This window comes from Falco rusticolus, chromosome 2, assembly GCF_015220075.1.
Source record: "Falco rusticolus isolate bFalRus1 chromosome 2, bFalRus1.pri, whole genome shotgun sequence".
Taxonomy (NCBI): Eukaryota; Metazoa; Chordata; class Aves; order Falconiformes; family Falconidae; genus Falco; species Falco rusticolus.
In genome coordinates, this window is record NC_051188.1 from 9,529,118 (window position 1) to 9,543,192 (window position 14,075).

The 14,075-nt window shown below is 39.9% G+C and overlaps 1 protein-coding gene across 2 annotated transcripts in view; it reads right to left on the reverse strand.

Moving 5' to 3' along the window:
- Positions 1-7,462, reverse strand: part of LOC119143724 (metabotropic glutamate receptor 5) — a 156,184-nt gene extending 148,722 nt beyond the window's left edge. For both annotated transcript variants that reach the window (XM_037378285.1, XM_037378284.1), the window contains exon 1: positions 7,219-7,462. In XM_037378285.1, the coding sequence (XP_037234182.1) occupies positions 7,219-7,448 (230 nt within the window). In that variant the 5' untranslated portion in view covers positions 7,449-7,462. The remainder of the gene's footprint in view (positions 1-7,218) is intronic.
- Between the last annotated feature and the right edge of the window lie 6,613 nt (positions 7,463-14,075).

Here is a 14,075-nt window from a genome sequence, read left to right on the forward strand (position 1 = left end):
TTCCAGAAACAACACATTGATTTGGTGGACCTTTGATCTGACCTGATACAGCCACCTTTATTTTCTAATGTTATGTTTTCAGATGTGTAGGACCTGAATTTCCTCTCAGAGACATACACATCTCTTATAGACATAAATAGAAGGTGTGCTCACTTGCCAATATGCTCACTAGGAAATTCTCTGATGTTTCCTTGATACCATGTCACACCTACACATGCTCCAGGAAAGATACAACATTCCTGTGAGGGCAAAATGAAGACATTCTTCCAAACATGCTTACAGCTTATTCCCATCCCCCACTGCCTCCAGCCATATCAGTGACTGTGAAATTGGTCTGCAAGATACAAGATTGTTTAGAAACAGGTTAGATACAGATCTTTTTTAAAAAAAATAATAATAATTTAAAGAGGTAAGGTTAAAAAAATCAAGTTGATTGATTGGTTTGCTTTCAGTGCAGATGTTTACCTCACTTGTCTCCCTAAAATTTTGAAGCATAGCTTGTGGGGTCGTTACGTAAGGACTTAATCTTTTGTGGTTCACATCCTAGAAGGAAAATTATGCTCCTTTTGGTTATTACACAAGCAGCCTTGAGGTGCCAATCTTCAATCTGCAAAGCCAAGCTTCCATCTGGAGCAGGACACAGCTGAGGGCTGCTGCTCCTCACCTTGAGGGTCTCTGAGCTACAAAGCTGCCAGGTAAATGGAGAACACAAAGCTTCTTTCTAAAACTAAGTTATTCTTTACCCTCTAATCTGCTTAACCTCTGAGGACACTGTTTGGATATAGGAGAGAGGACAGCTTTTCACTTCCCCAGTCTCTTTTACAGCTCTAGAAAAGTAAACCTTTGTTTTACTGTGAAGTTCTTTGTCTTTTGGGTGGCAATGAAGATTCTGACTTAATGCTGCTAATTGCAGTGCATTTAATTACTAGGTATAATATGATAGCTGCTTCCTTGGGCTACACATTGATGCCTGACAAGAGTACTGAGAGATAAATGAGTGGGCAGTAGGCAGTTGCCTTAGAGGGAACAGCGTTCAGGTGAGGCTGTAGCAGGCTCCTATCTACCGCAGCTTGAAGAAGAAGGGAGCAGACTCCTCACAGGCTGGGGCTGCATGATTGTACTCTGAAAGTATATTTTAACCTGCTTGTTTTGTCCCTGGAGAAGAGATCTGCATGCTTCTACGACATTTAGCTTCCACATTTTTGTCAAAGGTTGTCCAGTTAGGACTGTTCTAGATAGAATAATTTTGACTGATTAATTTCTCCCTGAAGAAGCAGAAATCACCAAAAATGAATTTAATGCATATTTCAGGTCTGCAAAAATTCATATTGTCATTTAAGAACTTATCCACCTATTGAACTTGTACAAACACAGAAAAAGGAGTGTCAACCTACACCACACAGCATATTTTAAGGAGGGAAATCACATCCTCTGCAGTGAGATCTTTCTTTCTCTAACAGACACTTTTACAAGTCTCACGAAAGATCTCTTTGAATTATTGAAAAGAACTCATGTCATTCAGATAATCTATCTCGCTTTAATTTTCCTGCAGCAATAGCTGCCCTTTTTGGTTGCTAACCAGATTTTCTTCACATATTGCTGAGTTTCCTACCAGCCAAATTACTTTGGGGACTTCCTGGAACTAATGGTCCTCCACACTTTATTCTCCTTCCTTATCTCTACTACTCACCTTCTACTGAGCTCACTTCGCTGCAACATCTGTGAGACTCAGAATCAATAATTTCCTCCAATCCTTCCCTCAGGAGCTAAGCAGGTAAATTTTATTAGGAGTGGTAATTTGTGAAATTTAGGAAAAATGTGTGTTGTTCTGAGAAGAATGGGCATTGCTTCAGTGGGCCACCTTCCCTCTTGCAGAGCAAGGAATTGCTTGTGATCATCACACTGCTGGAACTGGTGTCCTCCCCTTCTCCTTCAGCGGGATATGCTTTGCCACTAATGGCATGCTCGAGAGGGTTCCCCTTACCCTGGGGCACAGCCTTTTGCATATCACAGAACGCAGTGAATTCTGAAAATGCGGGATGTGGGTTTTAATCTTTGCAAGGACATTTAAAAGCATAGTCATCAAGTTCTGATTGCACGTCAAAGAAACATGGAAACTCTGTGGGGTGTCCTGTAGTTCTAGGTTTCCTGCCTCTTTGCTGCAGATATTGTAAGCAAGACACAATTTTACACTATTTCTGCAGACCCTTGACTGAGTAAGTACCTAAGAGCCATGTGGAGATTAAATCAGACATAAATTTCAGTGATGTTTCTCCAACTGGACAGCTGAAAATCAGAATCAATACTAGAACCTAAGGAAACATTTTCATCTCTGCTAGATTTTTTTACTGGTTGTGTGTAATTTTGTCATTTTATACAAAAGGAAGTCCAGATAATCTTAACTAACTTCTCTTTACTCAAACAAGGTAGTCAATACCAGAGTAAATCTGACACACGTTATGCACACTGGAACATGCAGCATATAGAAATCCCAGTAATTCCTTGCAGATCAATACTGCCTCTGGAATGCCATTTGAAAGCTGGAGATGCTGAGCATGCTATTTTATCTCTAAATGCCTTTACTTCCCTCTCTCCTTTCCCTTTTCCTCTCAAGGTAGGAAAAGTCCTACTGTCTTGCATTTGGAATTACAAATCCTTTGCAAAATTTCTGTCTTTTGTTCTGTAGGTTTGTATAATAACTGATTTTATGCTATTAAATAAAACAACCCAGGGCTGTTCTCTTGTCTGCAGATAAAGGGCATGCAAGGCCTGCAGCCATGTATCTTAACATTCTTCTACCCCAAAACAGAATATCTATGTCCAAACTACATCTTGGTAACAGTCCCTGACAGTGCTGTCACCAACACCATGCTCAAGTCCCATCCCAGAAGTGTTAGTTGCTATAGGATAAAATAGTGCCAGCAAGCAAAAAATAGAATAAAATCATTCAGTAGTGTGGTACTGTTCTCTGAACCATTTTGTTTAGAACAGTTACAGTCAATATGCATGATTTCAGTAGTAGCTAATCATTTCTATTGTACTATAGAAAATCATGTCACCTGGCACTAAAATACTTAGTCATTCTGAGGGATATTTTGGAATTCTTGTAGATGAAAGGCATCAGATGAATTTATCACTGGAGAGAGTTATTGCAGATGTTTTTTTCAAACGTCGGAAACTAGTAGTCAACAAGAGCAGGATGAAGGCAGACATACAACATGAAAGAAAATTTCAGCTATTGGAGCTGTTACATAAAACGAGGAACAGCTGAAAATCACCTACAACTACATAGGTTTTATCTGCACAATTAATACTCCATATTTTCTTCTGAAATATGTTCCAAAATTATTCTGTTATGTGAATGTATGATTTACTCTTTAATGAATTTTATCTATAAGGATATCTCCTGGCGTATGACCTGTGGATGACAGAAGCAAGAAGGACAAACAGATGAAGCCTGGTGTCCATATCTCAATTAAGTTGAATAATGGTTACATTAAAATAATTTTTTTTTCACATTTGAAAGACAGCACACTCACCTTTTTATTTGAGGTTAAGTCCAGTTCCTCAAGGTTCACGAGGTAAATATTTGCTGAGCATTTAAAATGTTTTCCATGAATCAAAAAGCTCTGGAATGCTACAATCACTAATGACATGCCATCTTTCATCTCTGTCACAGGCAGGCAATGTAATTTTAGGAACTGCATAGTACACCAAGAGTGGAGTGTTTATTGAAGGATATCTTTCCTCCTCCCCTTGGGACTGTACAGGGTGATTTATTTGATAGGCACTCTCCTTGGCCACTACATTTTCTGTTTATCTGAGCATAAAACAGGTGCTATGAGGAATCCTTAGCTTTCAAAAATCTCCGTATTTTTTGCAAGGCTTCAGATTGGAAATATTAGAGGTAAACCCAAATCAGAAACGGAACAAAAAGCTAAGTGGAAATGTTAATTTCTTGTGGTTTCCCATAGAGCTACTGTGTGGCTTAGGGACTTTAGTACTTTCTGCATTTTGAAATAAAATAAAATAATTCTCCATTTCACAGAACAAGGGTGAAGCAACATGCATCTGTGAGATAACAAATATGTATCCATTAGTAGATGAAGTTTTCCATGTGAACCCATTGCATTTCAGTGACAGGCATTCTCCCTACACTTGGAGTGGCCTTTTCTAACCTTCTCCGTTGAATGGGCAGCCCAGAGCAACTCAAGGATCACAGCATGAGTGAAAATATAAATGTTTTCCCAGTCCATTTTCCTGCATAGCTTCACAAAAGAAATCAGTTGCATGAGCCTTCTTTTATTTCAGATGTAGCTCTTTCCCCTTTGAGTGCTCTGAACCATCTGCTCTTTTAAAAATCCTCTGAAATGCCTTTTCCACCTATAAAAATGATGCACAGTAAAGTCCCCAACGTAATCTGCTTGTAAGATCTGGGTTTGTCCTGGTGTCACACCCATCCCAGGTCAGTGACTTAGGCTGTCCTACACAGAACCAACAAACAAGCCTAGCTCTGGACCAACAATTAAATATTTGTGGACAACAAAGGCAAACAGCACAAACCAAGAGAACACACAGCACATCAACGTTCTGGAAAATGGAGCTTTAGATCCCTGCAGGAACTCAGGCCATCAATAGACAATGATATTATTGTCTTGCATCCCATCTACATCAAGAAACCTTCCTGCAAATTCCCCGCTTTTTCTTTTTCTCCACTCCCCCCCCCCCCCCCCCCCCCTTGTAATAATGTAATATGTTGTGGAACATAACCGGTCCACAACATCCCACACTCTGCACATGAGTCTTGCAACCCTTCAGGGACATGAAGCAGTCCTCTCTCCTGATTAAGGGTGACTCAAAGCCAAACAAAAGTACTCAGTAGGCAAAATGAGTTGTTTTATTTCTCACTTATAGCTGGTTTATAGCTGGCTTCTAGATCCTTAGGTTCTCTGAAGTGTAGAGCCGAGAGCCTACATCACCCCAGCTGTCCTCAGCTGTCCTCAGCTGTCTGATGCAGCCAAAGGAATGCTCTGGTTGGGTGACGATAAGTGCAATTAGTTTACATCTGTCCCCAGCAGCTACTGGCTGGGAACAGGTTAACCTACTTCTGAGAAACCACTTCTCATCCAATACCTTGGAATCTCTGTTAATAAATAGAAAGGATATAAAACAAACCCATACAGTTTCATTGTAAACACTTCTAGTTCAGGCTACATTTTTCACAAGTAAATTCTATAGGACTGCCACATGCATGGACACACATAAATTGGTCTGGTAGAATTAAGAATTTTTGTTTTAACTTCAAACACATTAAAGTTTAGACTTCTGAAAGAAGCTATCACTTTCAATTTACTGAATGGAAGGCATCTACTGAATAACAACTTTCTTATAACTAGGCATGACAACTCCTACTGCAGGTAGAAACAGGTATTTTTCACTGAAAAAAAAGCAAAGCCAGTTCTCTCTAGACCTTGCTTTTTTGAAGACCTAAGCTGTATTGCTTCGTTCTTATTCACAATCACCAGTTCCTGAAGTCCTTATAAAGGCATCTCAAGGGCTAAATTTAGCAGTGCTGTACATAAACAAATCCCATACAAAATTAAGTATGGCTTGGAGTCTGGAGGTGTCAAGGGCCAACATATTTTTTGCAAATGATACTTATGTGCTTCTAGATTTGTGTGCTGCTGCACAGAATTGGCAACTTCTTGTGTTGGATAGAAGACAGCAAAGGTCATGTGGCACCAGATTCAGTTAGAGATAGTGGAGGCGGCATTTGCTCCGCTTTACTCTAAACAACTGGCGGGTAGGCTTTTCCACCAGAGCTAGTCATCAAGAGAGACTTTGTACAAGCCCTTTTCTATAAATGTGATTTCTCTGACCTACTTGAAAGGTCCACATTACAAACAAGGGACCTAAGAAGGTCCTGTTTTTCTCCATTAACTATAAAGGGAATCCTGATTGCTAGCCCACATGGAAGTGTCTAAATTGTAGACATCTAAATATATTTAGGTGAATGTCACTCTGAGGGCTTTGGTCCTTTTGGGTGTCAGTCCAGGCAAGGGCCAAGATAATTCATGGAAGAACCTACAGATAAAAAGTATTTGAAAAGAAGGGTGGACACAGTTGCTATAAGACAGAGAAATATTGAAGGCATTCACATCTGAAATTGCCAAAATGTAGGCTGATGCCACAGAGTAAGGGTAGAGGCAGGAGTCCCTGTTGTTGCCTGCTTGCATTCCCCTTTGCCCGAGGGGAAGAGAAGCTGTGTGCAACAGGGCGGACAGGAGATAGAGGCGGGTGTCCTACCAGCAGGACAGTCAGCGTCCCAGCTTTCAAGACAGCTGGGCAGAGGTGCAGTCCTTACAAGTTTCCCTGAAGGTCTCACCAGGATATCTGATTTCATCAACACCGTTTTATTTGTGTTCCTGTAGGGTTTGTGCTTGGGACAGCATCAGGTCATCCTTCTAGCAATGCTCTGCAAAGTCTCAGGCCACATTGGCTGACTTCTGGCATGCTCCAGTTTGTGGTCAATACACTGTTTTGCTCATCTTATTTAGGGTTCACTTGTTGAATACATGGCAAATACAAAAATCCCCTTAAGTTTATGTAAGTATCTTTTACTTCTCTCTTTACTAGCCCAGAGCCTTTGCCTGCTGGGTAAACACATCTGAGTGAATTTCCCTTTCCGCCTTCAGTGGTTAGGGAAGGAACCACCGACATCATTGAGCTAAGAGAAAGGCTTACCTATATATTGCCTTTAGGAAGTATGCACATGTCAGCAGATTGGCTGAAGAAGAAAATGGGATGGTTAACAAACTTTGTTTGGGGAATATCTATTTCAGGTCCACCCAGAGGCCACATCAGCAATTCTTAACACAATGTTACTTGAATGAGGCATAGCTTCAGGCTGTATGTGTACATGATGCATTTTAAACTGCAGTGAGCAAAATGGATGATACAGATGAAATGTTTGTGTGCCAGCCTTCCCTTACACAATGCTATTAGGACTGGCCAAGCAGCCTTGTGTTTGCCTGGCATGTCATGAGGATGATGCATGTCTTTGTAGAATATGCACTGCTATGACATGGCTGACATTACCTTCTATCTTTTAGATATGTGCATATATAGGACAGAACATGAGTATGTGCTTTACATATGCTTGACTGGACTGTTGTTTTTTGCCCTACAGGCTGGCTATAATTGTGTAGCATTACTCACCTGCCCAGCAGCAAAAATTCTCCAGCGAGTCCCAGGCGCCTCATAGCCATTAAGAGACCTCTCACAGTCATGCCTTCACAGAAGCAAGCAACCACTCGTGCCTTGGGCAGGTGGCTCCGAAGTTTTCGCAGCAGCTTGTCAAAGCTCTGTTCACCAGCATTGCTATAGATCTTGTAGGAATGTGCAATGCAGATCCCTTCCTTGGCCGCCATATCTTTGAAAGCTTCCATTCCACTTTCACCGTAGTTTCCTAAATACAAAGAGAAACACATATGCCCGTATTAAAATTTGCAAAGCTTTTCTCGCTTTGGAAACAGCAGATATTTTAAAGAATATGTTACATATCTGTGCAGAGACCAGTGTACCGATCTTAACAAAATAATATTAACATTTTAGTGAATCCATTTTTCAGGTCAAGATGAACATTTTTTCCTCAAAACTTCACTTCTGTTTAGAAGCCTGCATCTTTGCTGAAACCAAATGCTGTTAGGTACCTCAGTAGCAGTGAAGATCTGGTCCACAAGGTGTACCACAATAGATGTATAAATTGCCATCTCTTCTGATTCCCCTAAGTTGACTGAATGTGGCCAAGTGCTCTGGGGTTTATTTCAGAAAATTTAAAAAGATACCTTCAGAATAAATTTTGAGGTGTAATATTTTAAGTGTAAGCAAAACCAAACAATGACTCATAACAACACGACTTTGATAATAATGCAATCTGAAAAGCAGCAATTTTTTAATTACACTGAAAGGTAAAACTTACTGTGTTGAAGAAAGAACTTCTGGAGAATGAGTAGCAAAATTGAGGATTAGCATTATAGGTATCACAAGATCACAGATTAACTAAATATACTTCTAGGGTTTTTTTGGGGGGTAGGGTTTGTTTGTTTGGGGTTTTTTTTTCTTTATTAATTGTCTACCAATCCAACAGGAAAAATATCTTCAATCTATTCTTCCTCTATGGGATAAACTGGTAATAAATATTAACAGATAGATACATTTGTTCTTTATGCTGTCTCACCATAAAAAATTTCTTCATTGACAGGCCTACATAAAAGTCACGGTGCTTAAACAGTGGGTGTACTGATAACACTGACAACCATCCTGACCAGGATTGTCTTTCTGGTTCCCTGTGCTCCTCCATCTGGCTGTCTAAATCTGTTTCATGTCTCATTTAAGTAAGTATGCCTCTGAGGAAGGAAATCTTTCTCCAAAATATTGCCTTAACCCCTCAGTAATATTCCACAGAAACACAGTCAGTAAATTAATAAGACTGGGAGTGTTAAAGTAATGCTGTTGCAAGGAATCCTGATCCTTCACTTATTTCTGTTAGTTTGCAGCTGGAAGAAGCTGTAAGGAAAACACCTTCTTTTACTAACAGAGTTGCAAGTATATAAGAGCACTGACAGTGAAAATGCATGTGAAGCAGTGAGAATCAGACAGCTGCATGGGGACTGCTGTCTCTTTTTGTGACCCAGAACATCGGAGCTGTCAAGCATCCAGCTTGCCCACCTGGGGAGTTGTCCCCGTTGCTCTGGTGCTAAGTTTAGAGGCTGTATTACGCTCAGCACTGTATATGAATGTGAAAAACAGTCTTCCCTTTGAAGATCTTACCACAGAAATAGGCAAAAGAGACAAAGAGCAGAAGAGAGGAAATACCATCACCTTCACATCAGGAATAAATCACTGCCGCCCTGAACCTGTGCCTGAAATGGTGCCCAGCCAGAATGGCAACCCAAATGCAGATCTCCTTAGCTAATACGACTTTCATTTTCCTATCCGCTGTAAATAGATAGGCCTGGTGGAAAACCCAGGACTATGCAACTTGTTCCTGGGAAAATGCCTTAAGATTTTTTAAACTCAGTGGTTGCAGTGCTTCCTGGGAATCGTAAATCAGGTGCCTGGTGCTTCCCCACGTGTCACGCTCTCAGGGCAAACTTTGTTTCCTGTGATACATGAACATCAGGTGATCCCCACGAGACACTGAAGCGGTTCAGCTAGAGGTTGAAAACGTGATGCCTCATGAAAGATGTATGATAGCCTCAGAAGTCGGTCTGAAGGAAAAATAGGGGTCAGTCATATTTAACTCCCACTGGGCCCTGAGGCCATCTGAAATAAAATTAAGCTGTTTGACAGGAAATACACTTCTTTGTTTAAAATTACTCTCGTTTAGGTCAACCTGGATCAACATTAAATGTTCTGTTTCTCTTTTTCCTAGCAGGAAACAAAAGGAAAAAAAGGCCATATCAAACTTTGCCATAGAAGATGAAAGTTTGAAAAAAAGCTGTTCCATAGTATACCTCAAAGAGATTGAAATTCTGAAGACTTCATTTTCTGTCAAAAAAACCCTGTCAATGGAAAATTCCCAGCCAGGTCTAATTGACTTACAGAACTGGATCTCTTCAATGTTCCAGATACTGCCGTCTTTGAAAGTGTTATAAGAGTACAAACTGTTACCCTGAGGCTTGCTATAAAGCTGAGAACAGGTTTAATTACAGCACTGAAAAATAGTAAGTCTTGCAATGAACATGAAGTGCATTAACTCTCTTCCAGTTAAATAAAGTTTGCTCTGGCACAAATGCCATGGTCTCATCATGGATCAAGAGGGGGAGATTTTGTGAAACCATACAGAAAGCAATGCAACATCCAAAACAAGAGGAAACATGTTAAACTACCAAGGCCACTTAGAAAAGTGTTACATTCTTAACATTGGAAGAAAACCATCTTGGCAGTCCAAATCTGAGAGTGACTGAGTTCTCCAGCTGGGAAAACTATAGCTGTATGGCATAATCTCAAGGGAGGTTTGATGAAAACAGAAAGCAGCTTTGCTTCAAGATGCTCACACAAATACACCAGTGGAGCTCTTGTCATGATCATTGCTGATTAAACTCTACTTAATTAATTATTCATATTGAATTCCCCTGTTGTGCAAGAGGTTTGATGAGGTATGTATATTTAATTTGAGCTATACTTTGGGGATAATGAACACTCCTTGATGGAAAAAGAAAATCTTTCCTGTTAAACTCCTTTGCACACAGATTAGGATGGATTTCTTCTGGGCTAGCTTTCTTTTAGTGTAAAACCTGCAAGTGCATGAAGGTATACATGTAGCACTGAGGGAGTGGGAGTGGAAACTGGGTAAGTTACATTACATCTTTCCTTGAGGATGAGATGTGAGGTTCACAGTGGAAGATCATCTCCATGCTTGGAACTGAGCTCCTCATGGACATCTGGTTCTTGAACTGTGGTATATCCACAGCAGTACTATCAAACCTGCCACAGCAAGAGCAAGTTCCCTCTAACAGTGCAGCTCTCACTCTTCATCCAGGTCTATGACACAAGGAGAAGGATTACAGGGACTTTAGGGTTTGCACGCATGGATGGACAATTGAGCACTTATGCAGCCTGACCCTGAGGAGGAGTTTGTAGTTTCACCCCCAAGGGAAAATTAATTCAGACTTCCTAAGCTGGAATCAAAACGTCTTCTGTGAGTCTCCTGTGATCATACAACCAGAGACTCCTTTAGGAAAGGTCCTTTAAGATCATCAAATCCAACTGTTAAACCCAGGACTGCCAAGTCCACCACTAAACCATGTCCTTAGAATCATAGAATCATTTAAAGCTGTGATGGAGGCTGCCTATGTCCTGGCAATGTATCTATGTACCTAATTTGTTCCCATCTTTAAATTTAAAGAAAGATCCTAAGGAAAAAAAGCAGAAGGGAAGGATTGATTACTTTTGCTTGGCTAGTTCCAATTCAGCAGAAAAGACTCAGCAAACAACACAAGCTGGAGCTGAAGTATGGTCAATTTGTACTCAGTTTCTCTTCTCCCACCGAACTCCATCTCCATTTCAGCATTTGGAAACTGGCACCTCTATATTGTGAAAGGTTCAGCTGGAGGAGGTATCACAATTTTTTACTGGATGTTCATCTCCTACTGAAAGTTTGTCTGTCAGTGGCGTAATTGGAGTTGCTAGCTGTCGATGTTTTTTGTAAATATGCCCTATACTCACGGCAACAACTGGCAGCTGGGTTCTTTTCAAATGCCAGCCTGAATCCTGCATGTTGCCTACCTGAATGTCTGGCCCTAAGCCCAGTTCAAAAGCTACTCCCATATGTCTCTGCATGTTTGAAAAAAAATTAAAAAAAAAAAATAAATTACATCATCATGCAAAAGGCTCATCCCTGCTTCAGAGTTGGAATTTTGTTCAAAACTCAAGCATATGCGTCCCCACCTACAGTCTAACTATAACAATCTGTTAGTTCCACTTCCCATGAATCAGTACTAGAAACTATTAAGAAGCTTAAAAAGAACAGATTGTGCTTTTTTCCCCGATGAAGCTTAATATAGTACAGTACATAATAATACCTCAATCTGATAGAAAAGGGTCAGGCAAGCTGCAGGCTGCTCTTGCTGCTCCTCCTGCCCAGCAGTTGAGCCAATTAAACTATCTAACCATAAACCATCAAGATCTTACCTGCATTACACTGCAAAACCACAAGGTTTTTAATTTTAAAATAATAGGCAAAACACACTGACATTACTCTATCACACTAGAAGTTATCAATATGAGATAAAAAGTCTTTACAGCCAAATGGAATAATGAACTACAATTTCTTCTGCCCAGGGATTTTCGGGGTGTCACACATTTCTTTTTGAATACAAGAACTTTTTTATCATTAGCCACACATTCAAATTGTTATCAAGTATTTGTTTAGTTGATAAGAGAGTTGCAGTGAATATAGATGAGAAGCAACCTTTAGGAGAGATTTAGGATGTAAAATTGCTTATGGCAGGTCACAGTGAAAATTCACAAAATAAAAGAAGAGGAGGCTCAAGTGAAATTGAAGAAACGTTTTATGTCATTCATTTAGCTGGTGATAATCCTACCTACCACAAAGCCTATTTATTTAAGTAGAAATGCTACCATCATTTTTATAGACAAGGAAGAGCAAACCAGAATAATATACTATGCTGTTTCTGAGTCACAGAAAAGAAGCCAAGTCAGGTTGAAATTCTCAGTAGATGTTTTGCAAGCAATACAAGGAATATAGAGCTTCACTTTTTACTAGCTTTCATTGGCACCGATAGGACACACTTGCCAGAAATACCTAAAAAAATCTAAGTAGGTATAATTTTGAAATGTGTGTGGGAGTAATAGAAGATATTTATGAAAGGCAAGCACATATTGCTTGATTACCAGGATGATCTTCCTGAAAGTCAAGGATATGGGGTGTTAGAAACAGTTTCCCAAATGGAAATGTTAGAGGTCTTTCAACTGCTAAAATTCAAATTAATCATGACAAAACACCAATGCTACCTACTACTACTGATACCTACTAGATATTGCCCAAATTTAACTGCGTATGAGCCATTTAAAGTTTCATCACTACTAAGAATAGGGACATAATATCAAATATTTTGAGCAAGCTACAGCAACCCACATGCCATTGAATAACATGATCAAAACCACAGCCTCCCTGCTACAGTTATGTTTGCAAATGGAGCATTATTTCATCCTAAAGGGTACAAACCAAATGAAATCAAATCACATGTGCCTGAAATTCTGCAGCTGTCTATGTGTGCTAAAGTAAGAAAAAATGTTTTTCATTTGACAAAAATATTTTATTTAAATGATTTTTTAAATAGGATTTCAGTTTCTATATTAAGTATATATGTATAAAACAGCAAAAAATGAAATTAAAAAGGTCATTTTGAATGCAACCCATTAAAAAATACCTTAAATGAGACTAGTTCCCCAAAATATAGTCTGCTTTAATATTTCCAACCAGATCTTCTCCTCAATCATCACTCAGAGACTGGGCTGTTTCACTTCAATTATCTTGAGCACTAGACAGCAACTTCAAGGCCTTTGAGCTCTTTCCTTGTAAGATATTCAAACTGAAAATCTGAATTTAATGGGGAAAAAAAAATTATATGTACACATACACATTTGTAAGGATGTTACTCTTTTTTATAAAGTAATCTCTAACATTTGGAGTACAAGTAGTCAAATGCTGCTCGGTGAAAGGGCAACGACCCAGAACAGGTCCCACTAGGGTCTCCCCAGCATGACACCAGGCCATATCTCCAGCACCATGCCTCATCTGGAGCTGCATACCAGAGCAGACGTTATGAAGCTTCTTCATAGGGCTGCTGCAGAATTGTGGCACCGAACAGGACGCAGCCAAGATGGAAGACCCCTTGATGAAAATATGGCTTGTTATATGCAATTAGTTCTCACACAGGAGTGGTTTTGCTGTGAGATCATGCTCTTTGGCAGGAGTTGTCAAGGTTTATCTGTTGCTCCTCAGGCAGAACCAAGCGATGATGCTGAGAGAAGGTTTCTCCAAAGAAACAACTACTCAAGCAAAGCGGCCAGGCAATGTTGACTGGGCTTGGAGAGGTGTCAGAGAACTAGAAAACAGAAAGGGCGCAGCACAGGGCAAAAGTTCCCTCAGTGACTAATTTAAGACTACTACCTACTCCATCTTTAAAATTGCTGTACCTGCCTTCTTTAAGCACAGACCATCTCAAAGTGATTCAGAGGCATGATCTAACAGCTAAGGCCTTATAAGGGACAAAACCCACATGGCTGCAGTTAGGACTGTCCTTAGCAATCTGTATGATCATGGAGAACTCATGTATCTCTACCCTTGTTCATCTTTTCTACTCAAACTGAAAGCTCTTTTGAGCAGCATTTATGTATTGCTAAGGGGTCACAAAACTCAGACCCGAAAGGATTGCCTATATGCCTGGTAGCTTGATAGATGAAGATACTACAATTCAAGGTATTTCAACATAAAGAAGAATTAGTTGTCAGGACTTCAATATGATTTTGTGAACAGTTTTGAG